The 24477-nt window shown below is 55.1% G+C and overlaps 1 protein-coding gene across 1 annotated transcript in view; it reads right to left on the reverse strand.

Annotated features, from left to right (window-relative positions):
• Nucleotides 1–22271, reverse strand: part of GASK1A (golgi associated kinase 1A) — a 51048-nt gene extending 28777 nt beyond the window's left edge. The window contains exon 1 of the mRNA XM_075555567.1: nt 22029–22271. Coding sequence (XP_075411682.1) covers nt 22029–22031 — 3 coding nt within the window. The 5' untranslated portion in view covers nt 22032–22271. The remainder of the gene's footprint in view (nt 1–22028) is intronic.
• Nucleotides 22272–24477: the final 2206 nt, after the last annotated feature.

Consider the following 24477-nt stretch of genomic DNA (forward strand, 5'->3'; position numbering starts at 1 on the left):
TCCTTCCCTGCTTGCCTTTTTATAAGCTAGAAGGGAAACTCAGGAACATGAGCTGGCTGGTGGAGTTAGCCAGAGAACTTTCTTCTGTGCACGTGGGCTCCAGTACGACTTTCCAGCTTCACCGGGTTTCTGATTTGGGCAGGAAGGAATTACTAGGAATTCTGATCGGTGAAACCCAGACGCCTTGGGGAACTGCAGGTTCCAAGAGTCTCAGGAGCCAAGTGGGGAGCAATTAGGCTCCTCTCAGTGCCTCAACATCCCCTTGGGCAACTGAACAGGCCTCCTGAAAGCACCCCATGCTGTTGTGACTGGGACACCCCGTCCCAAAAGTGAGCGTGCTGAGGACCAAGAGGCGACCTCGGCAAGTCTAAGAAAAGCTGTGTCTATTTCCCCCACAGGAGCCCTGGTGGTGTCGTGGTTACGCATTGGGCTGCGATGCACATGGTCAATGGCTCAAACCCCACCAGGAGCTCAGCGGGAGAAAGACGGGGCTTTCTACTCCCATCCACACTTCCAGTCTCGGAAACCCACAGGGGAGTCACAGTGAGTCTGACCTGACTCGATGGCAGTGATTTTGCTGTGGGTTCGTTTTTCATCACACCCACCCCCCAGGTACTTGGAGCCTGGTGGAACTTCTGCCAAGAGGCAGGTGGGGGCAACCAGCAGATTCTGAAGCCAGCATCTAAAGAGTAATGTCAAAGCCATGAGGCACACAACCTACCTCAGTAAACATGAGTGAATGAGTAAAGTGCATACGCTCAAGAGTAAGTGACGCTGGAGTAGCGTTCGATTCATCTTGGGTGGGAGGATCACCTTATTTAGAACACTGGCCTAGTGGCAGTAACATCGTCTCCTGTCAACTTGAGGGTAGGGATGGAATCTAGCCTGTCAATCAGGCCATAGCCAGTGAAGCCTCTGTGAGGGCATGGCCTTCTCCTGAGGATTCTGGGAACTCCTGTCTTCCTCCCTGGAGGCTGACACGTGCTCTTTCTGCTTGACATTCCTGCTGACAAGCCACATGGAACTACGCTGATGCAACCAGAGCCCTGGAGCTGGAGGAGCCACGTGGAAACCCACGCCAGTGCTAAGATGCTTCCACTGCCACGGGGTCCACAAGACGTTCCACTCACTGACCTGTGATCTTCCTGCATTCAGTGTCATTGCATGTGTTGCGTGAGTCTGAAGAGGAATTTATAGACTGGTATCGGACATCTGGGCTAATATCAGACTTGTGGACTTGATCTGGACTGGGCTGGGATGTTTTCTTCACATACAATGACTCTAATAGATAGCTCTTTCCTATACATATATGTCTCCCTGGATTTGTCTCTCTAGTTTACTCAGACTAACACATGTTTTGGGCTCTGTATACCCTCAAAGGAGCCCTGGTGGCATCATGTTCACAAGATGGGTTGCTACCCACAAGGTCAGCAGTTCAAAACCACCCATCGCTGTGTAGGACAAAGATGAGGCTTTGTGCTCCCATAAAGAGTCCCAGTCTCTGAGATCCACAGAGGCCGTTCTACCCTGTCACACAGGGTCACGATGAGTCAGAACTGACCTATCCTTATTGCTTACCAAAAAATCGAGCACATCCAACCCATATAGGTTTCTTTACTGGCAACATGTAAATATGCATCGTGACATGGGCATACATGTTCCGTATAGGAATTAACCCAGACAAGGATGAGGCACAGTGAAAGCCCACAGACACGCTCATGTTTTCACACTGCACCCCAGTGGGTCACGAGGCGAGTGAGCCTCACTTCAGAGACTTTTGAGCTGCCAGGACCCGCCTTCTGCACACACAGGACGCCCTGGTGCCGCCGCCCATGGCCCTGTGCTCACTGAAGCTGCGTCCACTCCCCGTGTACTTGCGCTTCTCGGAAGGACACACGGACCTGCCTGCCTATGTAAATAGAAAGAGTCTTGTCGCCCCAGAGATCCACTGGCCTGCTCTCTCTCCCCTCGTTCTCCAGTTCACACTGGGGGGCAGAAGCCAGTCCACACGGCTTCTCCCCGATCGGGTGGGACCCTTATTTCGAATCTGGTTTCCATCGGTTTTGTTGGATTTCCCAGTTGGTGACCCCCAGGGGGAGCAGGTACATAGTGATAGCAGATTCAGGGGCCAATGGCGATACAGGTGTGGAGGCAGGTGATGGGGCAGGGAGTGGGGAGAGAGCTCAACAACAGACTGTGGCTGCACAGCTCAATTTAAAGGCGGTTCAACCGTGGGGGGGGGGGTTCTAAAACTGACGTGGTGATGATCATACGCTTCTCCTTGATACGACTGAACGATTGGAGTGTATGCTATGTAAATGATGTGCCCATAAAGCCATTAAAAGGGTGGGGGGATTCCCCTCTTCCCCTGGTGGCCCTGGAGGAAGGAGCCAGTCCTGGTTCCTGTGCCACTGGCTCCTTTCACTGGGCCCTGGCCTCTTGCCCAGGGGGAGGGCAAAGGGGGAGGTTACCAAACTAACTCCGTTCCAGGCTGGATGTGACCACATGCTATTGGGATCAAGTTGTATGCAGCATTAGGGAAAAAGCGACCCCGGGACCCAGAAGAGACAAGACTGTCCTCTGTGGTGGCGTGGGCCTTCTGACATCATGTGACCAAGCTTTCTGGACTCAGTCTACCGGGTAGGGGTGCTGGTTAGACAGCGCTGTCTGCCAAAGGCCCGTGCCAGCTCTGGGGTTCAGACCTATGCCCTGCCCAAAGGTCTCCGCGTCGTTTTCTTTGAGGAAAAGTAATTTGCTCACCCAGGTGGCCATCCCAGTCCCTAGGTGACTGGGGATGAACTGGCTCTGCGTGGGGCCGAGGGTGCTCTTACGGGACAGCTGTGCTGGTCACTGTCAGTCAGCGGGAGCTGACCCGGAGCCCCATGGGGAACCCACACGCACAGAGCTGTGCTCCGAAGGACTTCCGAGGCTCCAACTTTCCGAAGCAGAACAGCAGGCCTTCCTTCTGAGCTGGCAGTCAAGCCCTTCATCACTTGTGCATCCCAGGGGATGCCTGAACATCTAACATTTATCCAACAACATGACCATGAATCTCGAGAACATGAGCCAATGACCCTCAACCCATGACCATCAGGAATTGGGGGACTAAAGCCTCCACCCCCATCCCTCATTCGGGACACACCGCTGAGACCAGCTCAATGCAGTCTCCCCGCAGGGCCGGGCCCCAGCGGTTCCCAGGGACATCTTCTCGGTATAGGAGCCTGCCCCAGCTGCCCTCCTCCCCGCTCCTCTGCTGCTTCCTGGTCTGGTCTTCCAAACAAAGCAGTGGCATGGGAATCCTTGTCTTGAGTCTGCTTCCAGGGACACCCACCGATGCTGGCTGTCCGACTCGGCACTGGTGAGAGTGACGTGAGTAAGATCACGGCTTTGGCCAACCCTGGGTGGAGACTCATCCACAGCAGGCAGAAGGAGGCAGGCGAGGACCCCATCCACTGTAACTAACCCCGTAGAGCACTGCGGGGTTGGGGGAAGGGGCAGTGCAGACTGAGTGTCAGCTGGAGGAGCCACATGGAGACCCACGCCAGTGCTGAGATGCTTCCACCACCACTGGATCCACAAGACGTCCCACCCCCTGGCCTGTGACCTTCCTGCATTTGGCATCATTGCATGTGTTGCATGAGTCTGAAGAGGACTGTATAGACCAGTACCAGACATATGGGCTAATACCGGACTTAGGGACTTGATCTGGACTGGGCTGGATGTTTCTTCATGTACAAATGCTCTTTGATATAAAGCTCTGTCCTGTACAAATATGAGCGTCCCTGGATTTGTTTCTCTAGTCCACCCAGGCTGACACAGTGTAAATGAGTCACAAGTGCCCTGTGCCCTTGCTGTGTGACCTTGGCCCTCAGTCTCCCCGCCTGCTCAATGGGGACAGTAAGAGAACTTCCATTGGGCTGGGGGGAGGTTCTTCACTCGCTGCCATGCCATGAATATTTCCTGAACCAGCCCTTTCCTCGGCAGACAGGAAACATCAGTTCCTCCCCTTCAGGTGGGAAAAGAACGTGACCTTGTCACCCATGAAAATAAAATCGCCTCCCTGAGGAGGGACCGTGGGGGGCTATAAACCAAAGAGCCATCGAGGCGCTTCTGACTCCGGTGGCGCCTGCGGGCTTTCCAGAGGATGAGTCTTCAGAAGTGGAGAGCCTCCTCTTTCTCCCAAGGAACGGTCTGAAAGTCATCATCACCCCGCCACCAGGCCCCATGAGGGTTGCTGAAGCCCTTACACATGACTCCAAGTTTGATGTTCATTCTGGTTAATCGCACCGTTACTATGGCCTTGAGGCCGAGTCTCAGGCCCGTCCCTGGGATCAGCTCCAGGGTGGGCCTCCTCCAGCAGGAGCCAGGAAGGCATGTCCCACAGGTGGGCACATGGGCCTTTGCCTCCCCCTCCCTGTGGGCTGTGCACTTGGCCCCAGCCTCGGCCTTGAGTCCACTTTGGGGCTCAGAGCCCCCTGTTGCCCAGACCTGAATGAGCGCTTTGTCCCTGCTCACAAAGGAGCCAGTGTGGGGACCCCGCAGAGCCTGTCACTTGAAGGAATTCTCCCTGGCTGCCTTTGTGTGGGCAGCCCCCCACTTTGCTGGGCAGGGGGCGGTGGGGGAGCGGGAAGCGGGTCAGCACTGCTGCAGGAAAGATGCAGCCAGGGTTCTCTCTCTGCCCCTCCATCCCAGCGGTGCTGACTCTGGTGGCTGGAGCCCCAGAGAAGAGGAGGAGGGGGCGGGCCTGTGTCTTCCAGATGCCATTCCCTCCTCCCTCCCTCCCCCCCATCAGACCCGTGATCCCGATCCGCAGGGGGCTGAGCCAATCGGAGGGAAGAACCACCTCCCTGGGGCCCAGAGCTGTCCTGGGTCCAGCAGGCCTAAGGGAGGAGGCCCAGAGAAGTCAGCAAGTGCAGCTTGATGAGGCCAGATGTGAATTGTGTGGCCCGAGGCGTAAGAGAATGAACTTGAGCCAACGTGCAAATACCGGGATATTTCGCCTCCAAGTCAGTTTTCCGACTTCTTGGAAAAAGTGCAAGTTCTCCCTGTCTCGGAGTCCCGTGTTGCCGCTCGGCTCCTGCTCCCTGCAGGTTACCACAGGCCACCAGCATGCCCTCTTATCCCCCAACACACAGAGAAGGGCGATGGCCCCAGCCCCAAGCTTGCTCAGCTGTCTTCTTGAAAGAGAACTCCTGTCTGATCACAGCTCCATAGACCTTGAGGAGACAAAGCCTAGATGGATGATGGGACGCTCAGTGCTCATTAACAGGTGCCCCAGCTGGGTGCCCACCAGCCCTCCCTCCCTTCCTCCCTCCCCGTGTTCCTCTCAGGACCTGGATTTGCACCCAACACAACAGCCCCATGGGGCCATTCAGATTTAAATTAGAATGTCCACACTTCTGGTGGCACGAACCAAATTTCAGGTGCTCACTAGCTGCCTGGGGCTAGAGGCTACTTCGCTGGATACCAGTTGTCCGGTCCGTTCCACCCCGTTACAACAAACAAAGCCCTGCCAGCCCCGCGCAGGTCATCTGAGCCCAGAGCTGCAGCCACTGTGTCCACCCTTCTTGGCCAGGGCCTCCCTCTTTTTCTCTGTTCCTAAACCAGATGTCCTCCTCCAGGGACTGGTCTCGCTCCTGAGAGCCTGTCCAAAGCAGGGGAGCCCAAGTCTAAGGAGCCTGACTGGACACACACAGTCGACGGTTTCCATGGTTGCAAAGATACACAAGATAACATCCTTACCGGAGGATCTCAGGATACATGAGATAAAATCTCTATCAGAGTATCTCAGGATGTACAAGATAAAATCTCTCTGGGGTCTCTTGGGATACACAGATATAATCTGAGAAGCTACCACCTCGGTCATCTGCTCCATTTCCGGAGGCTCCGCTCCCAGAGCAGGCAGCCCCCTCCGCCTGAGGGAAGGTCTTTGCTTCAGCTCTGTCACATGTCACGTGTGCCTGGGTTCCTTGGCGTGAGCCCTCGCCTGGGCCGCTGTCTTGCCCCATTTGTGCCCGCTGGTCTCTGGGCCTGATGGGCCCTTTTTGATATCTCACAAGATATTAGGTTTAAGACACACCCCACCACAAACTCCATCCACGAACCCGGCAGGGAGAGCCCTCCTTTCCAAGAGGATCCTTATCCACAGTGGGCGACCTGCTCACACAGCGGGCTGTCCACCGCAAGGCCAGCAGGTCAAAACTGCCAGCAAGCTGTGAGGGAGGAACACGGGGCTTTCTACTCCCATGAAGAGTTAGTTACCGGCTCGGACGCTCACAGGGGCTGTTCCACCCTGTCCCACAGGGTCACTGTGAGTCCGTTGACTCAGGGCAATAAGTGTGGCTTTGGCTACTCCACACGGGGTTCGTGGCTGTCACCTCCCTGGAAGTTCACCATGCCTTTCTTCGGCAGTGCTGCTGGTGGGTGAAAACTGCCAACCTCAGTCGGAAACCACTCCTGCTGCCATGCGAACTCACCGCCATCGAGTCGGTTGTGACTCACGGTGACCCTGTGGGGCAGAGGAGAATTGCCCCAGCAGTTTCCTGAGATGGTAATTCTTCACAGGAGTAGAAAGCCTTGTCTTTCCCCCTGGAAGCGGCTGGTAGTTTTTGAACTGCTGGCCTTGAAGTGAGCTGCCAAACTGTATCCCGGGTTCCTTCCACGGACCTAGGGGGCTAGGTTTCTGGCCAATAATATCCTGTGAGGACACAGTTTAACTCGTAGCAGCTGCTGCCCAGCGAAAGCATGTGCTCCCCCCACCTCCTGCCCCCTGCACCGTCTGCAGAGATGATGTCCCCTGGGGCCGCCTCATTCCAAGAGTCCATCCACTCCACTAGGAAGCAGCCTACAGCGACCGTGAAGCCTGGCCTGGACCACGGATTGTTAGTCCATCACATGCCCCGCCAGGCCGAGACTCAGGTACCCTGTGCCAGAAGTGTCCAGAAATGGGGGCTCTCTCGGGGCCTGAGAGAAGCTGCCCACTCTTATCCCGGAGGCTCCCCAAGTCTATGTCACCGAGTTTGGCCTGAGTGCCCCACATCCAGCTCTAGCACACCCCACTGCAGGCCTCCTACAAAATGCCTCCCCAGGGCCAGCTGCTCTGAGTCCACTGAGTGACACGGCCCGAGCCTCCCTCCCAGGGCCCAGCCTGGCCCTGCCCTCTCCTCTCTGAACCGGGTGCTCCTGGGCCCAGGACCCCAGGACCACAGACAGCACTGCACACAACGTCTGAGGACCACAGCTCCTAAGTGCAGCTTTCCAGAGATGCGCTGCGACAGCCAGGGGCCGAGTCTCAGTGCACATGGCTTCGCGCTGACAGAGTGGAAAGAGCCAGGCATGCAAGGCTTTGGTTGTGTGAACGGCATGGCCGGGCCACTCCTCTGCTCACAGAGCCTCTGTTTACACCCCTCCACATTGGGTGCAGATGCCCTGGTGGCATAGTGGATTAGGAGCTGGGCGCTAACCACAAGGTCAGCAGTTCAAAACCACCAGCTGCTCCTTCTGAGACTTTCTACTCCCGGGAGGAGTTACCATCTCGGAAACCCACGGGGATATTCTACCCTGTCCTGGAAGTCACTGGGAGTCGGGAGAGGCTCAGTCACAGGGAGAAAATGGGTCCAGGGACCTCAGTGGATCCAAGAGTTTGCTCTTGGCTTCTAAGCACAATGTGAGTCATTCAAGTCCACCCGGCCGCACCACGAAAGAGAGTCTCGGGGATCCGCCGACAGGGAGCTGGACGCACAGAAGGGCTGAGCTGACGGTCGTGTGCGGTGTGTGTTCTCCGCAGCCAGTGACACTTAGGTCTCCTTGACCCCCAGGCGCTGTGTAACTTTCAGAGGACTGAGGGGCCGAGGGAGCGGCAAAGGCAGAGGCCATGAATCTCCCAGCACCCACGAGCAGCTTGATGAAGTTTCTTTTTCATGACCCTGCACTGGGGCAGAAGAAGGTGTCTTCGAGCAGGGCGGACTTTTCATATTCCCACCAATCAGATCACACTGACCGACGTCCTCGGAGGGCAGGAGCTCTAAGGCTGTGAGCCCCAAAGTCCCCTCCAGCAGCGTGGGGAAGCCTGCGGGCAGGGGGCCCTTCCCAGAAGGTTCCCTCTACGTGAATAAAGTGAAAGTCCTATGGTGGGATCACGGTTATCAGAAGATTTTAAAAGTAAATCTGTGATTGAAAGATGCGTCATTAACACATTAAACACTATCTACCAACACACCGGTAACAAATTAATCTCACGGCGGTGGCGAGGAAAGACTCGATTTCAAAGCAGGTGATTCCACTGCCCTGTGACTTAAAAAAAAATCCCGGTCATGAATCTCACTAACACAACTGTGGTTAGAGCGGACCTGCATGACGGAAAACCAAAACCAGACTCACCGATTCCGACCCACAGGGAGTCCCGAGGGCCGGGTAGACCTGCCCGTGTGGGTTTCCAAGACAGCCACTCTTTCCGGGAGGAGAAAGCCCCGTCTTTCTCCCCAGGAGCTGCTGGTGGTTCCGAAACGCTGACCTTGTGGTGAGCAGTGCCCCGCGGGTTACATCATGGAGGCAGCACCAAATTCCAGTTGGGGTTGGTGACAATAAAGACAGAATTTTTCCAGCCGAGTTCACTCACCACCATCAAGTCCCTTCCAAAGAGCAGGCATGTCACAGACACAGGGTGGCCAAGCCTCTCCTCCGCGGGGATGCAGAGCAGGCTCCCAAGATCAGACCCTGGGCTCACACCGTGACCTTTGATTCGCAGCCGGACCTGGGCTGCTGTGTTAACCCCACTCTTCACCAGACTTAGAGTCCCTGAGCTCTGCGCCCGGACCCTCGGGCCGTGATCACTGGAACTAGGTACCCTTCTGAGGACACCTTTCTCTCGCTTGATGTCACAGGGATGCCCACAGAAGAGTCCCTGTATGGCACACAGCCCCCGCCCCGAGCCCCTCTGCATGGGAGCTAGGTTCCAAGGCCACCCCCCCCCCAACACACACACACACCTGTCCGCTCCCTGCAGCCCTGCTGGTGGTCAAAGCCCCGCGGCCGCCCGTTCTGACCCTCCGTAGGGTTTCTGAGGCTGGAAATCACCAGGGGAGGAGACAGCCTCAACGCTCTCCTGCAGAGTCACCGGCCGGCCGGTTTGAACAGCTGACCTTGCCCTTGGCAGCCCCAGCGTCTACCCCAGCAGTGCCGTGACCTTGCGGGGAAATGAGGCCCAGAAGTTGATGGTGGATTTTTCTAGGTGGGAGCCCCTCTGCCATCCTGCCAAGTGACAAGCACAGCGGCCCTGCAAAACAGGATAGCCTCTCTCCCCAGGGGTTCCGACACGGAGTCTTTACGGGTGCACAGAGCCTCGTCTTCATCCCGGGGAGGGACTGGAGGGTTTGAACGACCCCCCTTGGTCAGCAACCCGTGCTTAACCCACTGTGTACCGCAGAGGCTCCTGAAGTGGGTGAAGCCGCATCTAACTCCTTTCTGGGTCCACACCCCAATCTCTGAGCCCTCTAGGCACCAGGTAAGGAGCACTGTCACCCTGGTCACTGCCAGGGGGATGTCACCAAGGGGCCAGGAGCCCTGACCGACCCACCAGCCAAGGGATCATACAAGGTGGCCCTGCCCTGTCAGCCATCTGCACCATGCCCACCCCCCACCAAACTACAGCCAAACAGAAACAGGGGGCTGTGGGGGGAGGGATTGGCTTTAGCTAGCGTCTTGGCGGCGGGGGGGGGGGGGAGTCCTGAAATAGAGGACTACAATGGTGTCTTTGTCTTTGCAGCATGATCCCTGTGGGACATCTAGAAGTGGGGAGGTGGGAGGGGTGGGGTGTCAGGACGCGGTGACCCACCATGAAACCGGACCTGCCCTGGGGCCTGCAGAGACTGGGGACTGGGGGAGCGCCTGTTCTGTCCGGCCTCCCCTGCCGGCAGCCAGTCCCTGGGCCAGGTGCCCTGGAGACATACACTGAGCCTCTGTGTGGACAGATGACAGAGCACCTCTGTGCTGGAGAAGGAGGCCTGTGTGCCCTGCCCACCCACCTCCAGCACCGAGAAAGCTCCCACCCTGCCAGGGATGAACAACGGAATGGCCCATTCACAGGCCGTTCCAGCGTCAGTCCTTGCCCGGGCCCAAGCAGAGCCCTGCCCCACCTGGCCACAGCACAAGCCTGGACCGGCCCTGGACTCCCCCAGCCAATGGTCCAGGCTTCAGAGCAGTGCTGTGAGCTGCTCCCAGGTGTCCAAGTGCACGTGGGTGGGTGTGATGCGTGTGTGTTGTCTGCAAGGGCGTGAGCAACTGGGTGGCCCTGGCAGTGTAAGCAGCTGAGATGCTGGCAAAAAAGAGACCTGCGGGAGGTCCTGCCACAGAGTCTCCCCCTCACCCCCCTCCCACACACACACAGATAACACCCTCACAGGGGCTTTCCTCAGTCCTGCATGGTCAGGCCCCTATCTCCAACCCCACGGCTTCCACTTAGGTATTTCCAAGGGACTGCAGGGAGAGACAGGACTTCCTGCTCCCGTAAAAAGTTTCTGTCTTCATTCGGGTTTAGGAATTCCTCACTGCTACACTGGCCTTGATTAAGCCCCACTAGGCATCTGACGCACCGATTTTAGTTCACTTGTTGTTCCCTTGTCCCCGGGTTGGTCTCCCCTCCCTTTCCTTTCTTCCACCTCCCCTTCTCCTGTATTCCCCCAGAACCACTGGTCCCATTCTTTTCAGCTCCGAATTATTTATCCCGCCCACCTTATCTAGATAGACATGCAGATACATTAATAAGTGCAAAAACCAGGCAAACCCAAATAAAACAACAAAGGAAGTCAAGACCAACAAAACAATAACAACAGCAACAAAAAGTCACTGACAAAAATGGAAAAGCCTATAAATATTTCAAGGTCTGCTTGTTGCCCTTTACGAGTGCTATCCAGTTGTGTCTGATGGGGTGCCACACTCTGTCTCCAAAGTCTATTTTTGGTCGTCCCTGAGGATTTCATCACTTTGCTCCCCTTGCTGCTCTGTTGCACGCCCTTAGTGTTTTGCCCCAGTGGGATGGGGTCAGATTGTGCACAATTCCCAAACTGTGTCTCCAGTGTTGTCCCCTACAGTGCTATGGTTTAATGAGGGATGTTGCGTCTCATAGTGGGTCAAGCCCTATGGTCCTCTCTGTACAGTTGTCTGCTCCGAGCAGAAATATCGTCCTTGGGGCTTGGTAGGCATGATGGTGGGACAAGAGGAAAGTGAAAGGAAATAGAGGACAGAACCAGGAGGCAAAGGACATTTATAGAAGTATAGATACAGGCATGTACATATTTTACATATATATATAATGAAAGGGGAATAGAACTATGTACTCAGATCTATATGTTAACAATTAAGGTTGCAGATGGTCATTGGGCCTCAACTCAAGTACTCCCTCAACACAAGGACACGTTTTTCTAATAACCTGGCATTCCATGATGCTCACCTTCCCTGACACCATCGCTGAAGACAAAGTGGGTGCATAAGCAAATGTGGTGAAGAAAGTTGATGGTGCCCGGCTATCAAAAGATATAGCATCTGGGGTCTTAAAGGCTTGAAGGTAAACAAGCAGCCATCTAGCTGAGAAATAATGAAGGCCACATGGAAGAAGCACACCAGCCTGTGTGATCACGAGGTGTCAATGGGATCAGGTATCAGGCATCTAAGACCCAGAAAAAAATCATACCCAAGGTGAATGGGTGAAGGAGGGCATGGAGTAGAGATCCAAAGCCCATCTGTAGACAATTGGACATCCACTCACAGAGGGGCCACAAGGAAGAGATGAGCCAGTCAGGATGCAGTATAGCATGGGTGAAACACACAATGTTCCTCTAGTTCTTTGGTGCTTCCTTCCCCCCAATATCATGACCTCAATTCTACCTTACCAATCGGATTAGACCAAATATGCACACTGCTACAGATAAGAAAACGAAACACAGGGAATCCAGGACACATAACCCCCTCAGGGCCAACGATGAGAGTAGAGATTAGGATTAGTAGAGAGGAAGATTAGGAGAGGGTGGGGGGAAAAAGTGGGAATTGATCACAAGGATCGACATATAAACCCCTCCCAGAGGGACGAACAATGGAAAAGTGGATGAGGGGCAACGGAGGACAAAGTAAGATATGAAAATAATAATTTATAACTTATCAAGGATTTGTGAGGGAGGGTGGGAAGGGGTGGGAGGGGGAAGAAATGGGGAGCTGATATCAGGAGCTCAAGTGGGAAGAGAATGCTTTGAAAATGATGATGGCGGCATATGTGCAAATGTGCTTGACACATTGGAGGAATGTATGGATTGTGATAAGAGAAGTAAGAACCCCCAACAAAAATATATTAAGAGAGAGAGAGAGAGAGTTTCCTTCTGGTGAACTCACAGGGGCAGTTCTTCCCTGTCCTCTGAGGTCACCAAGTCAGCACTGGCTTGATGGCAGTGAATTTGTTTGTTAGGGGACTGGTGTGGACTATGGTGGCTCTTGGGGTTACCTGACCTCTTTCCAGCTGACTGGGAGAAAAGTCACCCATGAGATAACACCCCATCTCCTTTTCTCCTTCCTCCCTCCACCCTGCAAGCACAGGGCCTGTTTGAACTGGGGCTCACTGACCCCACCTTTCCCCATCTTGAGAGTTCCTGTGAGCGTGAGTTACCTCATTTTGAAGAGGCACCAATGCCTACCTGGCTCACACTAACATGCCCACACACACAGGACAGCATCCTTGGAACATGGAACAACATGTCTGCACACATCAGACACCATGCTTGGGAGGCAGGCCAACGTGTCAGGGCACCAGCATGCCTGGAACACAGAAAATATGCTTGAACACACCGTCACGTCTGGACACACCAATGGTCACATGAGGAGCCAGCCTGCAGTAGGCTCCTGGGATGGTTTATTGTGCCAACCTGGCCGATAAACACATGTGGGGTTAATTGAAGGGCAGAGAGAAAAATGACTTGGCCAGTCTTGCCTTTCTAGTTCTCGGGTCTCTTGCTCTCTGCTGGTCGGACCAGGGTGCAACTGCCTTAGCCAGTTCCCTGCTTCAGCTGGGAAGGCTCATTTCCTGCAAGACATCCCTGAGGAGAAGCACATGGACCTACTCCTATGCAGTCCTGGGTGCTGGAGCAGCGGTGTGAAGACCCCTGTCAGTGCTGAGATGATTACTCTTTCACTGATTCAGCTTTCCCCCTGCAGTTGGCGTCATTGGGTGTGTTTTGTGAGATGGAGGAGGACTTTGTGGACTGGTGTCAGACATATGGGCTAATGTTGGACTTGTGGGCTTGGGCAGCACTGGGTTGGGATGTTTTCTTGATGTGCATTCACCCTTTATATAAAACCCTCTCTTATACATGTGAGGTTCTGTGGATGTGTTTCTCTAGTCTACCCAGACTAACTCAGCTCCCACACCTGCTCTCTCCAACTCGGCCGCACCCCCAGTCTCTGCCTCAGACGCTCCCTCCTTTCCCCAAGTCCCTCCTCATCCATCTGCTGCCTCTGTCCAGTCTGAGCTGGTGTCCTTTCTGGGGGAAAAAAACCACCAAGCCTGGCTCCTAAACACGGAACCACAAATCCACCGCCTGAGCCAGGATGGACAGATTTGAAGTCCCTGGATGGTCCTGGCGAGTCTGTTTGACAACTGCAGACGGCCTGGAAAGCCAAACAAAAACTGCCCACAAGTCAACAGTGGGCGACCCGGCCCCTTTCCGTGGCCACTTAGCAGGAACCCAAGCCCACAGCCGGTGAGGGGCCTGGACTGGGAGCACAGTACCAGCAGGGGGTGCTCAGTGGATCTGGAGTGACCTGGCCAGACTGCAGGGCCCAGGGATTTCAGCAGGGGTGATACGGGTGACAGCTCAGCAAGCTCTCACGGCTGTGACTCTCCGCCCTGCTTCTGTGACTATAGGTCAGAGGTTCCGTCTTTAGAAGCAAGGTGTATTTGAGCTGAAGTTCTGAGCACCAGGTTGGCAGAAGATTTTGCAAGGCAGGTAGAGCCCCAAATCCATTTGCAGAATCCCCACATGGATGAAGGCTCCGTTGAGTTCCTTCTGACCAGAGGCTGGTGAGCAGCATTACCCTCAGGCAGAGTGCATTACAGAGTGAACGCCCTGCACCCCTAACCAGCCTCTGACTGTGAGTAACCCTACAGGACCCGGTAAGTTTGTTTCCAAGACTGTGGCTCTTTCAGTGCTTAGAAAGCCTTGTCTTTCTCCTGTGGAGCGGTCGGTGGTTTCCAACTGCCGACCTTGTGCTTAGCCCAGTGCATAACTACTATACCACCAGGGCGCCTCTGCTAACCAGCAAAAGGAGGGGCGACCGCCATCACAGAGACTGGAGAACCAGGGGGACAGGCACCATGCGTGCCCTGATGGCCTAGGCTGGCAGGCCCAGGGTCAATCTTGTAAACTCTCCTGTCGAACATAATAGACGTATGGCCCCTTCCTGTGTCCGGTTCCCACGTCAGTAGCCCCCCTGTAACTGTGACCCATCTGCCCAAATGATGCCTTGGTGACGATGTCCTTTGCTCTCCGGTGGCCTTGTGGAGTCCCTGACCCTCTGCAAACCCCTTTGTTGCATGTTTTGCCCAAATGGAATTCAAGATCAGTAAACCGATAGCGCAATAGCGAGATGAGTAGTTTCTCAGGGCCGTGGCTGGAGACGTTAGAGGCAAATGAGGGCCCAGTAACTATGAGTACAAGACAGAAGGTGGCGTCCGTCTGTGGTAGGGACCGCGACTGAGCTATTGGAATGATGTGTCCATACAACTCTTTCTAGAACAACAAGCGATTGTTTCTCGATGAGAAGCAATTCTTTCTCGATGTCTGGGCCCAGCTGGTTCTGCTCGTGCTGAAAGCCCTGCTTCATTGTTCTCGCCCTCCGTCACCACTGCCACCACCACCACCACCACCACCAGCACCACCACCACCAGCACCACCACCACCAGCACCATCACCACCAGCACCATCACCACCACCACCAGCACCACCATCACCACCACCATCATCACCACCACCACCATCACCACCACCACCACCACCACCACCATCACCACCACCACCACCACCACCACCACCACCACCACCATCACCACCACCACCATCACTACCACCACCAATCCGGGGCTCTTCGATTTACGCTGACATAAAAGCGGCAGTGTGGGCCTTCCCGGGGACTTAACCCGTGTTCTTTTGAAATGGCCTTTGACATCGGGGAACCCAAAGGAGTCAAGGTCCCCAGTGCAGTTCTCAGAGGTTGGCCTGCGACTCTCCTCGAAGGAGCAGGCGCGCTGCAGTGAGAGGAAAGACAAACAGCCGTGGGCACAACAGGCTTGGCGTCCTTCTCTCCCGGCAGTTTTCATTTCTCTCAAAACATCTCCATCAGAAGCCTCCGTGGCAGGCTTGTGACCTTCAAGAAAATCGACGAAGACGACCCCTTTGGGGTCCCCAAACACAGAACCACCTTCGGAGCAGACCTCTCTCACCAGAACATCGCAGGCCTAGAAGATCCCCTTGGAAGCCCCTGTGTTCAAGGAACCTCTTTTGGGAAGTGGCCCCCACAAGAGGAATGCAAGGGCAGGACGGTCGGCAGCCCTTCCCGGAGGGCAGAGACATGTTGGAGCCCATTCTGTCTGCAAGGGGACAACCTGGAGCCCTGGGGCAGTGCTTCCTGACGGGCCCTTGTACTACATCATCTGTTTCGGAGAATCAAGACGATCGCTATCGCTTCTCAGTCGATTACTTTGATCGCAGTAACAATGTCCGGGTGTGATGGGACAACTGCAAAACCAAACCCAACGCACTGCCGCCGAGTCAATCTTGACTCACGGCGAGCCTACAGGACAGGGTCGAGCTGCCCCCTGTGGGTTTCGACAACGATAAGTCTTCAGCAGCGTGGAAAGCCTCATCTTTCTCCCGAGGAGCGGCTGGTGGTTCCCAACGGCTGACCTCAGGGTCAGCAACCAACACGTCACCCCAATGCCAACAGGGTTCTCTAAGCACCATCAAAGTCCAATAAAAACAGAGAAGGAGGAAGGACCTGTGTACCCAGGTGGCTGCACAAGACAAGGGAATCACCACGGCTTGCCCTCCCGTTTCACATCTTAAATCTCCCGCCCATCAGGTCCCTCTGGCCAGTCACCCCCTACGTCACCCCTTCATCCACCTTCTATTGCTGCTGGAAAAACCACCGCACATTCAGAGGGACAACACAGCACAGACTGACTCTCTCGGAGTCTGGGGAGTCAGAAGCCTCCGTCAGCCTCAGTGGACGAAAACAAAGGTGTCCCAGGGACTGGTTCCTCTTGTGGGCTCTGGGGGAATAGTCCCTCCCCCTGCCACCCCAAGCTCCAGAGGCCGCCTGCATTCCTGGGCTCAGGACTCCTCCCTCACACCACTCCACCCTCTTCCTGCCCTGGTCCCCTCTCCTGCGGCCAGCTTAGCTATTCCTGTGTCAACGTGGGGCCTTGCTGGATAACCTGGATCTACCTTCCCGTCTCAAGACCCTGAACCTAACCACCTCAGCCAAGTCCCTTTAGCCGTGAAAGGTGACATACTCCCGTGGGATGGGGTGCTCTCTTTAAGGAGCATTATTTTGCCTACCATACCCCCTCTATTTTTTTTTATTTCAGTCTCCCCTCCTTCCTACCTAGGGTAGTGACATAATTTCATGTCCACTTGATAAATAGAGGGGTGGAGTCTAGCCCATCAATCAGGCCACAGCCTGGTGATGCCTCCTTGTGGGTGTGGCCTTCTCATAAGGATTCTGGGAACTTCCTCTCCTTCTCCTTGGAAGAGGGCCACACACACTCTCTCTGCTTCACCTTCCTATCGGCAAGCCAACAGAGACCTGCCAGATCCTTGGAGATGTGCCCACCGCCACTGGATCCACAAGACTTAGCACCCACCAGCCTGTGATCTTCCCGCATTTGGCATCATTGCATGTGCTGTGTGAGTCTGAAGAGGGATTTATGCACTAGTATCGGACCTATGGGCTAATATCAGATTTATGGACTTGATCTAGACTGGACTGGGGTGTTTTCTCATTATACAATTACTCTTTAATATAAAGCTCTCTCTTACACATATATGAGTGTCCCTGGGTTTGTTTCTCTAGGCAACCCGGTCTAACACACTACCCCCTAAAGCCTCTTGAACATACAGACAAAATTAGCCAAGCTCACAAGCCTTTCCAGGGCCATCAAGACAGTAATGCAAATCCTCAGCTGGCTCTCACAGCTGCCCATCTCTGCCCCAGCCCGCCTCTAGGAGGTTCCCTGGTGGTCTCCCAGCTCCACCTGAGGCAACATACATAGCTGGCACAGACTGGTGGCCTGAACCCACCGGCAGTGCCACGGAAGAGGGACGTGGCAGCGTGCCTGCCATTAAGATGCATGATAGCAAGAAGACCCCATGAAGCCATTCTACTCTGTAGCTCCCAGGGTAGCCAGGAGGCAGGTGAGCAACACTCACCATGAGAAAGCTAAAAACATCTGTCTATGCTGTGCCTTTTAACACATGTGTCCACTAGGGTAAGCCCCATCATAGTCAGGGCTCAGATTGGTTCCATCACCCCCCACCCCCAAAAAAGGTCCCCCTACTTCCCCCCATAGCCTCAGCCTGCCCTACCCCAAACTCCCACACTGCAGCTCTGTTCTCCATCCCTGCAGTCTAGCTTTTTCCAGGATGTCACATATTTAGAATCATACAACGCGTCCCCTCCTGAGACTGATGTGTTCATTGTACCTTTGAAATCCTCCGGTGTTTTCGTTTGTGTCTCGAATGTGCTTTTTAACACTTTGCTGATGACTATCTATTGTATGGAGATAGTTCCGTTCATCATCTGTTCTACAACTGAGGGATGTTTGGGTCGCTTCTAGTTTTGGGGAATGAGAGGGGAAAACCCCAAACCTAGCCCACTACCATTGAGCTGATTCCGATTCCGAGGTCCCATAGCAACCCTGGAACAAGGAAGAGGAGAGCTGCCCCCAGGGGGGGGTCTCCCAGGCTGCAAACCCTTCTGGAAGCAAAAAGCCTCGTCTTTTTAGAGAATGCATCTAGAGAAAACTGTATGAGTTTTTGTGTGGACAGACATTTTCAAAGGCATGGGATTTTGGGGTCACATGGCGTTTGTTTGCCGTTAGAGAAACTGCCAACCCGCTGTCAGCATGGCTGTCCTGCCTGCCTCTTCATCAGCAAGACGCCAGGGAAGTGTCCCAACCCAAGCTTTAAACACACACACACACACACACACACACCCTGGGTGGGACCCACAACCTCGTCCAGATAATCAAAATGTCTTGCAGTTTAACATCTACTTTTTAAAAAATCACCGTGAAGGATCCCAGGCTCTTGGCTTTATACTGATAACCCCAGGTGTCCCATCCTGTGATGTTTGAATCTAAAACACGGTGGTATTGATAAGGCAGAGCCATGGTTGTGTAGTGATGACGCTTTGGGCTGCGAGCCACAAGGTCTGCAGTTCTAAATCACCAGCCGCTCAGAGCGGGAGAAAGACAGGAGTCTCTACCCCCATAATCAGCCACAGTCTCCGACACTCGCAGGGCCAGTCCTTCCCCGTCCTAGAGGTCCCTGTGAGTCAGCATCAACTCCACGCCAGGGAGTTTGAGGGTTTGTTTGGGTTTTTTTAGTTAATAAAGACCGTTTTGGATAAATGGTACCCCATTCAAACAAACAGGAGGTCCACCTGAACTTGGCTAAACTTGGTGATTAGGGGTTCCTCGCAAGGCCCCTCTGGGAAGGGCAAGCAGTGAGAGTCACTTCCAGAGCAACTTCACCAGAACCTTCTGTCTCAGGACTTGCAGGAGGAGTGAATGTTCTGCAGTTGGGGGTGAGGGGAGGGGGCTTGGGCAGTGCTGCGTGGAGCCCAGCTGCTCACACTCCCCCCCCCCCACCCAAACCCCAGATGGCCACTATTGTTAGCTGGGAAGCATGAACTAAAATCCTTGGTCCCTGCTTTGGTGTGGGGCATAGCCAGCATGGGATTGAGAACCTTGTCTTCCTCCACCACCCCTCTTGGTTGGCCATGCTAAGGAGAGGTGGGCACCCGGGGCTGTGGGCCAACCTAAGTGCTCAGGTGTCCTCAACTTGGGGAGCTACACGGAGTCTCAAAGAGCCCCGGGTCTAACCCTTCCCCTTACAGAGCAGGAAACGGAGCCCTCTGCCGTCGTTCAATCTTACATCAACTGGATGGTACCTGTGTGGTGGTAATAAGGTCACCTCAAGGTCAGCAGGAGGGAGAAAGACAAGGCTTTCCACTCCCATCAACAGTTACAGCCTTTATCGGGAGTCTTAAAGGCTTGAAGGTAAACAAGCAGCCATCTAGCTGAGAAGCAACAAAACCCACATGGAAGAAGCACACCAGCCTGTGTGATCACGAGGTGTTGATGGGACCAGGTATCAGGCATCAAAGACCCAGAACAAAAAAAAAATCATATTGTGAATGAGAGGAAGTGCATAGTGGAGACCCAAGACCATCTGTAGGCAATTGGACACCCCCTTACAGAAGGGTCACAAGGAAGAGACAAGCCAGTCAGGGTGCAGTATAGCACAAATGAAACATACAACTTTCCTCTAGTTCTTTAATGCTTCCTCCCCCACTATCATGACCCCAATTCTACCGTACAAATCTAGCTAGACCAGAGGATGTACACTGGTACAGATAAGAGCTGGAAACACAGGGAATCCAGGACAGATAAACCCCTCAGGACCAATAATGAGAGTCATAGTACCAGGAGGGTAGGGGGCAGATGGAGGGAGAAAGGGGGAACCAACACATTGTGTAACAATGATAGACACATTAACATACACCCCACCCAGGGGGGACAAAAAACAGAAAAGCAGGTGAAGGGAGACAGCGGTCGGTATAAGACACGAAAATAATAATAATTTATAAATTATCAAGAGTTCATGAGGGAGGGAGGGGGAGAGAAGAGGAGGGGAAAATGAGTTGCTGATACCTAGAGGTCAAGTAGAAAGAAAATGTTTTGAAAAGGGTGATGGCAACAAGTGTACAAATGTGCTCGACACGATGGATAGATGGATTTTGATAAAAGCTGTTCAAGCCCCAATAAAATGATTTTTAATTAAAAAAAAACAGTTACAGACTTAGAACCCTGCAGGGGTAGTTCTACCCTATCCCATAGGGTCACCATGAGTCAATCAACAAACATGTAAATCAAGTGGTGCAGGGGTGTGGCCTAATGACCCCGCCTTTGGGGGCTTGGCCTTTTGTATAAGCATGAGAGATGCTGGGAAGTGCTCCTCTCTGGCCCTTCACCTTCACCCTTGCTGGGACTCTGTGTTTGCCCCCAGTGGCGGGTAGGGAGGGGAAAGGGGAGTCCACCCAACCATGAGAGCTGTCAGAGACCTGCTATGCTTCCAGGGACCTTGGATCCAGGAGCCTCCGCCCCCATCGACCTGTGAGCTCCTGCTCCCTGCTTCCCCTATGGGCACCATGAGCCTGCAGCTAGGTGCGTCCGAAGAGGGCTCCCTCTAGTGTCCGGCTTGAGCTGGACTGGACGGGGCTGCCCTGCCTTCGGGATATTTAATGACTTCTTGATATAAAGGTCCTTCTCGTGCACATGCGAGTGTCCCCCTGCACCTACCGGCTCTTCATTCAGGGGAGAAGTACGATGGGAGACCCTTGAGCTCCCCAAACCCATCTAGCCACCAGAGGCTGCCCATCGGCTGGCTGTTAGAAGCAGTGAAATCCTGACTGGGACCCAAGAACCCAGAGCTATGATGTGAAGCTGAGGCTGAGCTGACTCTGGAGACCGGGGAGAACCACGGGCAGGCGCTTCTTCAGGCTGCCCGAGTAGCAGGCGGGTTCATCCTCCCTCTGTGCATTCAACTTCTGCCTCTGGGCCCAGAGAGGCTTTGCCATGGACGCTTTGTGCCCACAGACCACTACTCACTACGCACAGCTAATGGCTAGGGCCAGCTCCCTCTGGCAGGCCACTTAGGCCTAAACAGAATTTTACAGTAAAAATTGTATCCTGTATTGTTTAACTCTCCCCTTTCAAGTGGAAGAGTCTATTCTTTCTTTCTCTTTAGCATATTGGGGGGGGGGGAGCCATGCGGATTAGGAGGGGTTGATGAAGGGAAGATGAGACAAACACAGACACACAGCCTCACAGGGGCACCCCCTGACACCCACCCCCCTGCTCCTGTGGGTCACCACTCCATCCCTGGTCCCACACCTGCTGTGACAACACCCTTGAACTCAAAAGCTCAACATCTTGCAGAGGAGTGTTTGGAGGGCTCTTCGAAATGCCCCAACCCAGAGCCCACCTCCTGGAGGTGGGGCCAACCTGCCCTCTGTGAGCTGGGGGGGCGCGGTGTTGGGTGGTACCAGGGCCCACAGCAAGGCCTCTAGGAGTTCCCTCAGCACTGAATCCCAGATGCTGGCACAGCGGGCTGCTTCCACCGGCATGCAAGCTGAAGGTGCCACATTCTCACATGCTTTCTCTTTATGGCTGGCAGTGGGCCCTCAGAGTCCCCTCTCTGTCCCTGACGACCAGGGCTGCCCACCTGCCCGGCAATCCCCGAGGGCTGCGGTCCTGTCCTGGAAGTGGCAGCTGGGGCAGGGGGGAAGAGGGGTGCAAGGTGAACCCTACCAGGTTCAATTCGACTCTGTGGTAATACATGTACCAGGCATGAAGACATAGCTAAGTCATAAATGATACGAAATCATAGGCATTTTGTGAGACGAGGTGGGTGGGGAAGTCACGACTGAGGTCTCTGAGGGAGTCCTCCGGAATCCAGGCTGGAAAGAGGGGCGGCGGGGGTGGAGGGGTGTAGGTAGTAAAAGTCCCCATATTGAGCCCCCTCCCCCGGCACCCACGCGACAAGTACAGTCCCAGACACTGGGAACAGCCCGGAAGGCCCGCCTGCATCCCTGAGCACCCTCGGGGAGACCTCCGGCCCCCACCCCATCCCCCGGGCGCCCGGACGCCCGAGCCACCTGTCGGGCCCTGGGCACCCACCCCCGCACGTCCCCTCCCAGGTCCCTACCATGTCCCGGCGGGGCGCTGGCGGGCTCGCGGCTCCCAGGCTCGGCCTGGCCGCTCAGGGCTCGGGGTCGCCGGTGGCGCGCGCTCCGGCTGCCCGGCTGGGGGTCTGGTGCCCCCGCCGCCAAGGGTGCCGCCGCGTGAGTCCCGCGGCGGGACGTGCGGGCGGGTCCCGGGTCCGGTCGGCGGGAGCGCCTGTGCGCGCAATCTGCAAAGCCGGGCCGCGCCGCGAGCGCACAGCGGGCTCCCTCCCTGCACAGGGCAAGTCCCGCTCCGCCCCGCTCGGGACGCCCCGCAGGGAGGGCGCGGGGTGGGGGGGGTGCTCAGGATGGGGTGGAGGTGGGGGGAGGGCGCGGAGTGGCGGTGAGGATTTCAGGGGGCGGGGTTGAGGGTGGGGAAGGGGCGGGGGGGGCTGGAGGGGGAGGGTGCCGGAGGGGGGGGCGGGGCCGGGGCAGGTGCCAGTTCCGGACACCTCCCTCCCCGTGCGCGCGCCCAGCGGGCCCGGTGCCCAGGCCCCAGGGGCAGGGGGCACGCTCCCTCCTCCATCTCCATAATCCAGCCCCCTGGGCCCCACTGGGGCCAGAAACTGTCACCTTCCCCGTAAGGCGGTCAAAGGATAAGTCCCCTTTTTGACTGGCATCTCGTGCGACGCCGGGGTCCAGAGCCCCCAGACTCCTCAGCTAACAGCAGGGTGACTGACTGCCCACCCGTTCTGGGACTTCTCTGAGCACCTGTGCTTCTCGGCGGTCCTGGCAATCTGATAGGGACATGTGAGGACGAGTCAGCAAAGAGGTGCCCTGGGAGAATGTGAGACCCGCTGAACATCACCTTCATGGTTGCCCGAACAGAAATCCTGCTGGGGGGTGGATTTAGGGTGTCCCTGGGGGACCCAGGAGGTAAATTGGCTATTGCGTCCTAATGCTAAGATACAACTTCCCAAAGCAAACCGAACTCACTGCCAGCTGGCTGCCGCTGACTCACGGAAGCTGAGGCTGTAACTTCATGGGAGTAGAAACCCCTGTCTTTCATCCCAGAGCACTGATGGCTCCCTAGTGCTCCCCTTGTGGTTAGGAGTCTGCTGGTACCCAGCGCTGGACACCCTACCAGGCAGTTCTACTCTGTCCTCGGGTCACTTGGAGCCGGAATGGACGGAAGGGTAGCAGGTTCCCTTTGGATTTTATGATTCCCTCCCTGGATGGTTTCTATAGGGCGTTTCATTCAGTCACCACAAGATGGGGAGATTATCCATCGTCCGTTAGTGGAGACTGCTGTCGGGTGTCATCCACCGGCTTCTGACTCCTGGGGACCCAAAGTCCAGAAAGAAGCACCACTCAGGTGGAGGCCATCCTCGCATTCCATCCCCCTCTGCTTCCGCCAGGATGGGCCTCTGCTCCTATCACGTCCCAAGTACGGGAGGTGAAGTCTGGGCATCTCCCTGCACAGAATGAACCTTGTAAGTCACCGAGCGCACACAAGCACATTTGAGAGACAGAGAAGAAGGCTTTGGGCAGGCAGAAACCGGAGACCAGCTGCAGTGTTAAACAAGGCAGCCTGTCTGTGCTTAGGAACTGACCGAGAACCTGAGGGGGGGGCGGGGGGCAGGACAAACGTTGGGGTGATTAGAAGGGTTAGGGTGTGTCCTCTGCGTCTCCTTTTCTGTGACCCATCTAAGATGCCCTTCTTGTGCGGTGACCTTTACAAGAGCACCTATACATATGCTTACAAATACTTTGTCAAACGCTGCAGAAACACCAGGAAGGAGGCAAGACGGAAAACAAGGCTCCTATTAATCCATCGGGGAAGGTGGGCAGGCAGGATGGCTCGAGGTGCAGTAGGAGATGAAGGGCGCACACACTGAGTCAACTAACTGAGATGGGCAACAAGGGGATTTGTCCCAGAGGCAGATCAGATTCCGATGGGATCCGCAGCCAATGAAAGACACACTTACACAGCTGGAAGGGGAAGCTGAAGGCACCACTGCATGGTTGGCAAGCCAGCGGAGTCTTCTAAAAGGGAGCCTGCTCCTGTCCCCCAAGAATCCACTCTCCATTAGAAAGCCACAGTTTGGAGCAGGGATTGGGGAAAGAGGAGCTGATACCAAGGGCTCAAGTAGAAAGGAACCACGTTGAATGTGACAGGTGTGCTTCATACAATGGATGTGTGGAATGAGATGAAATGATTTATAAAAGCAACTAAAAAGAAGGCCGCAATGTGGCTTCCAGCACATCCTGAGGAGGCCAGTGCTATTTTCTCTGTTCTCTCAGCGCTCTTGCCGGTGCCTCTGTGGTACGAAATGACTGCTGCGTGCGCACAAGCATGCTTTGTTGTGTGGTGTTGTGTGTTCCTTGGTTATGTTTGTCTTGTGCTACACGGCCAGCAGTACGTTTGGATCGACATGGCCGGCTCACTCCACTCTTCCCTTTAAAATAATTCCAGTAAGTTCTTTTGCTCTC

The sequence above is a fragment of the Tenrec ecaudatus genome, chromosome 8 (genome assembly GCF_050624435.1).
Source record: "Tenrec ecaudatus isolate mTenEca1 chromosome 8, mTenEca1.hap1, whole genome shotgun sequence".
NCBI lineage: Eukaryota > Metazoa > Chordata > Mammalia > Afrosoricida > Tenrecidae > Tenrec > Tenrec ecaudatus.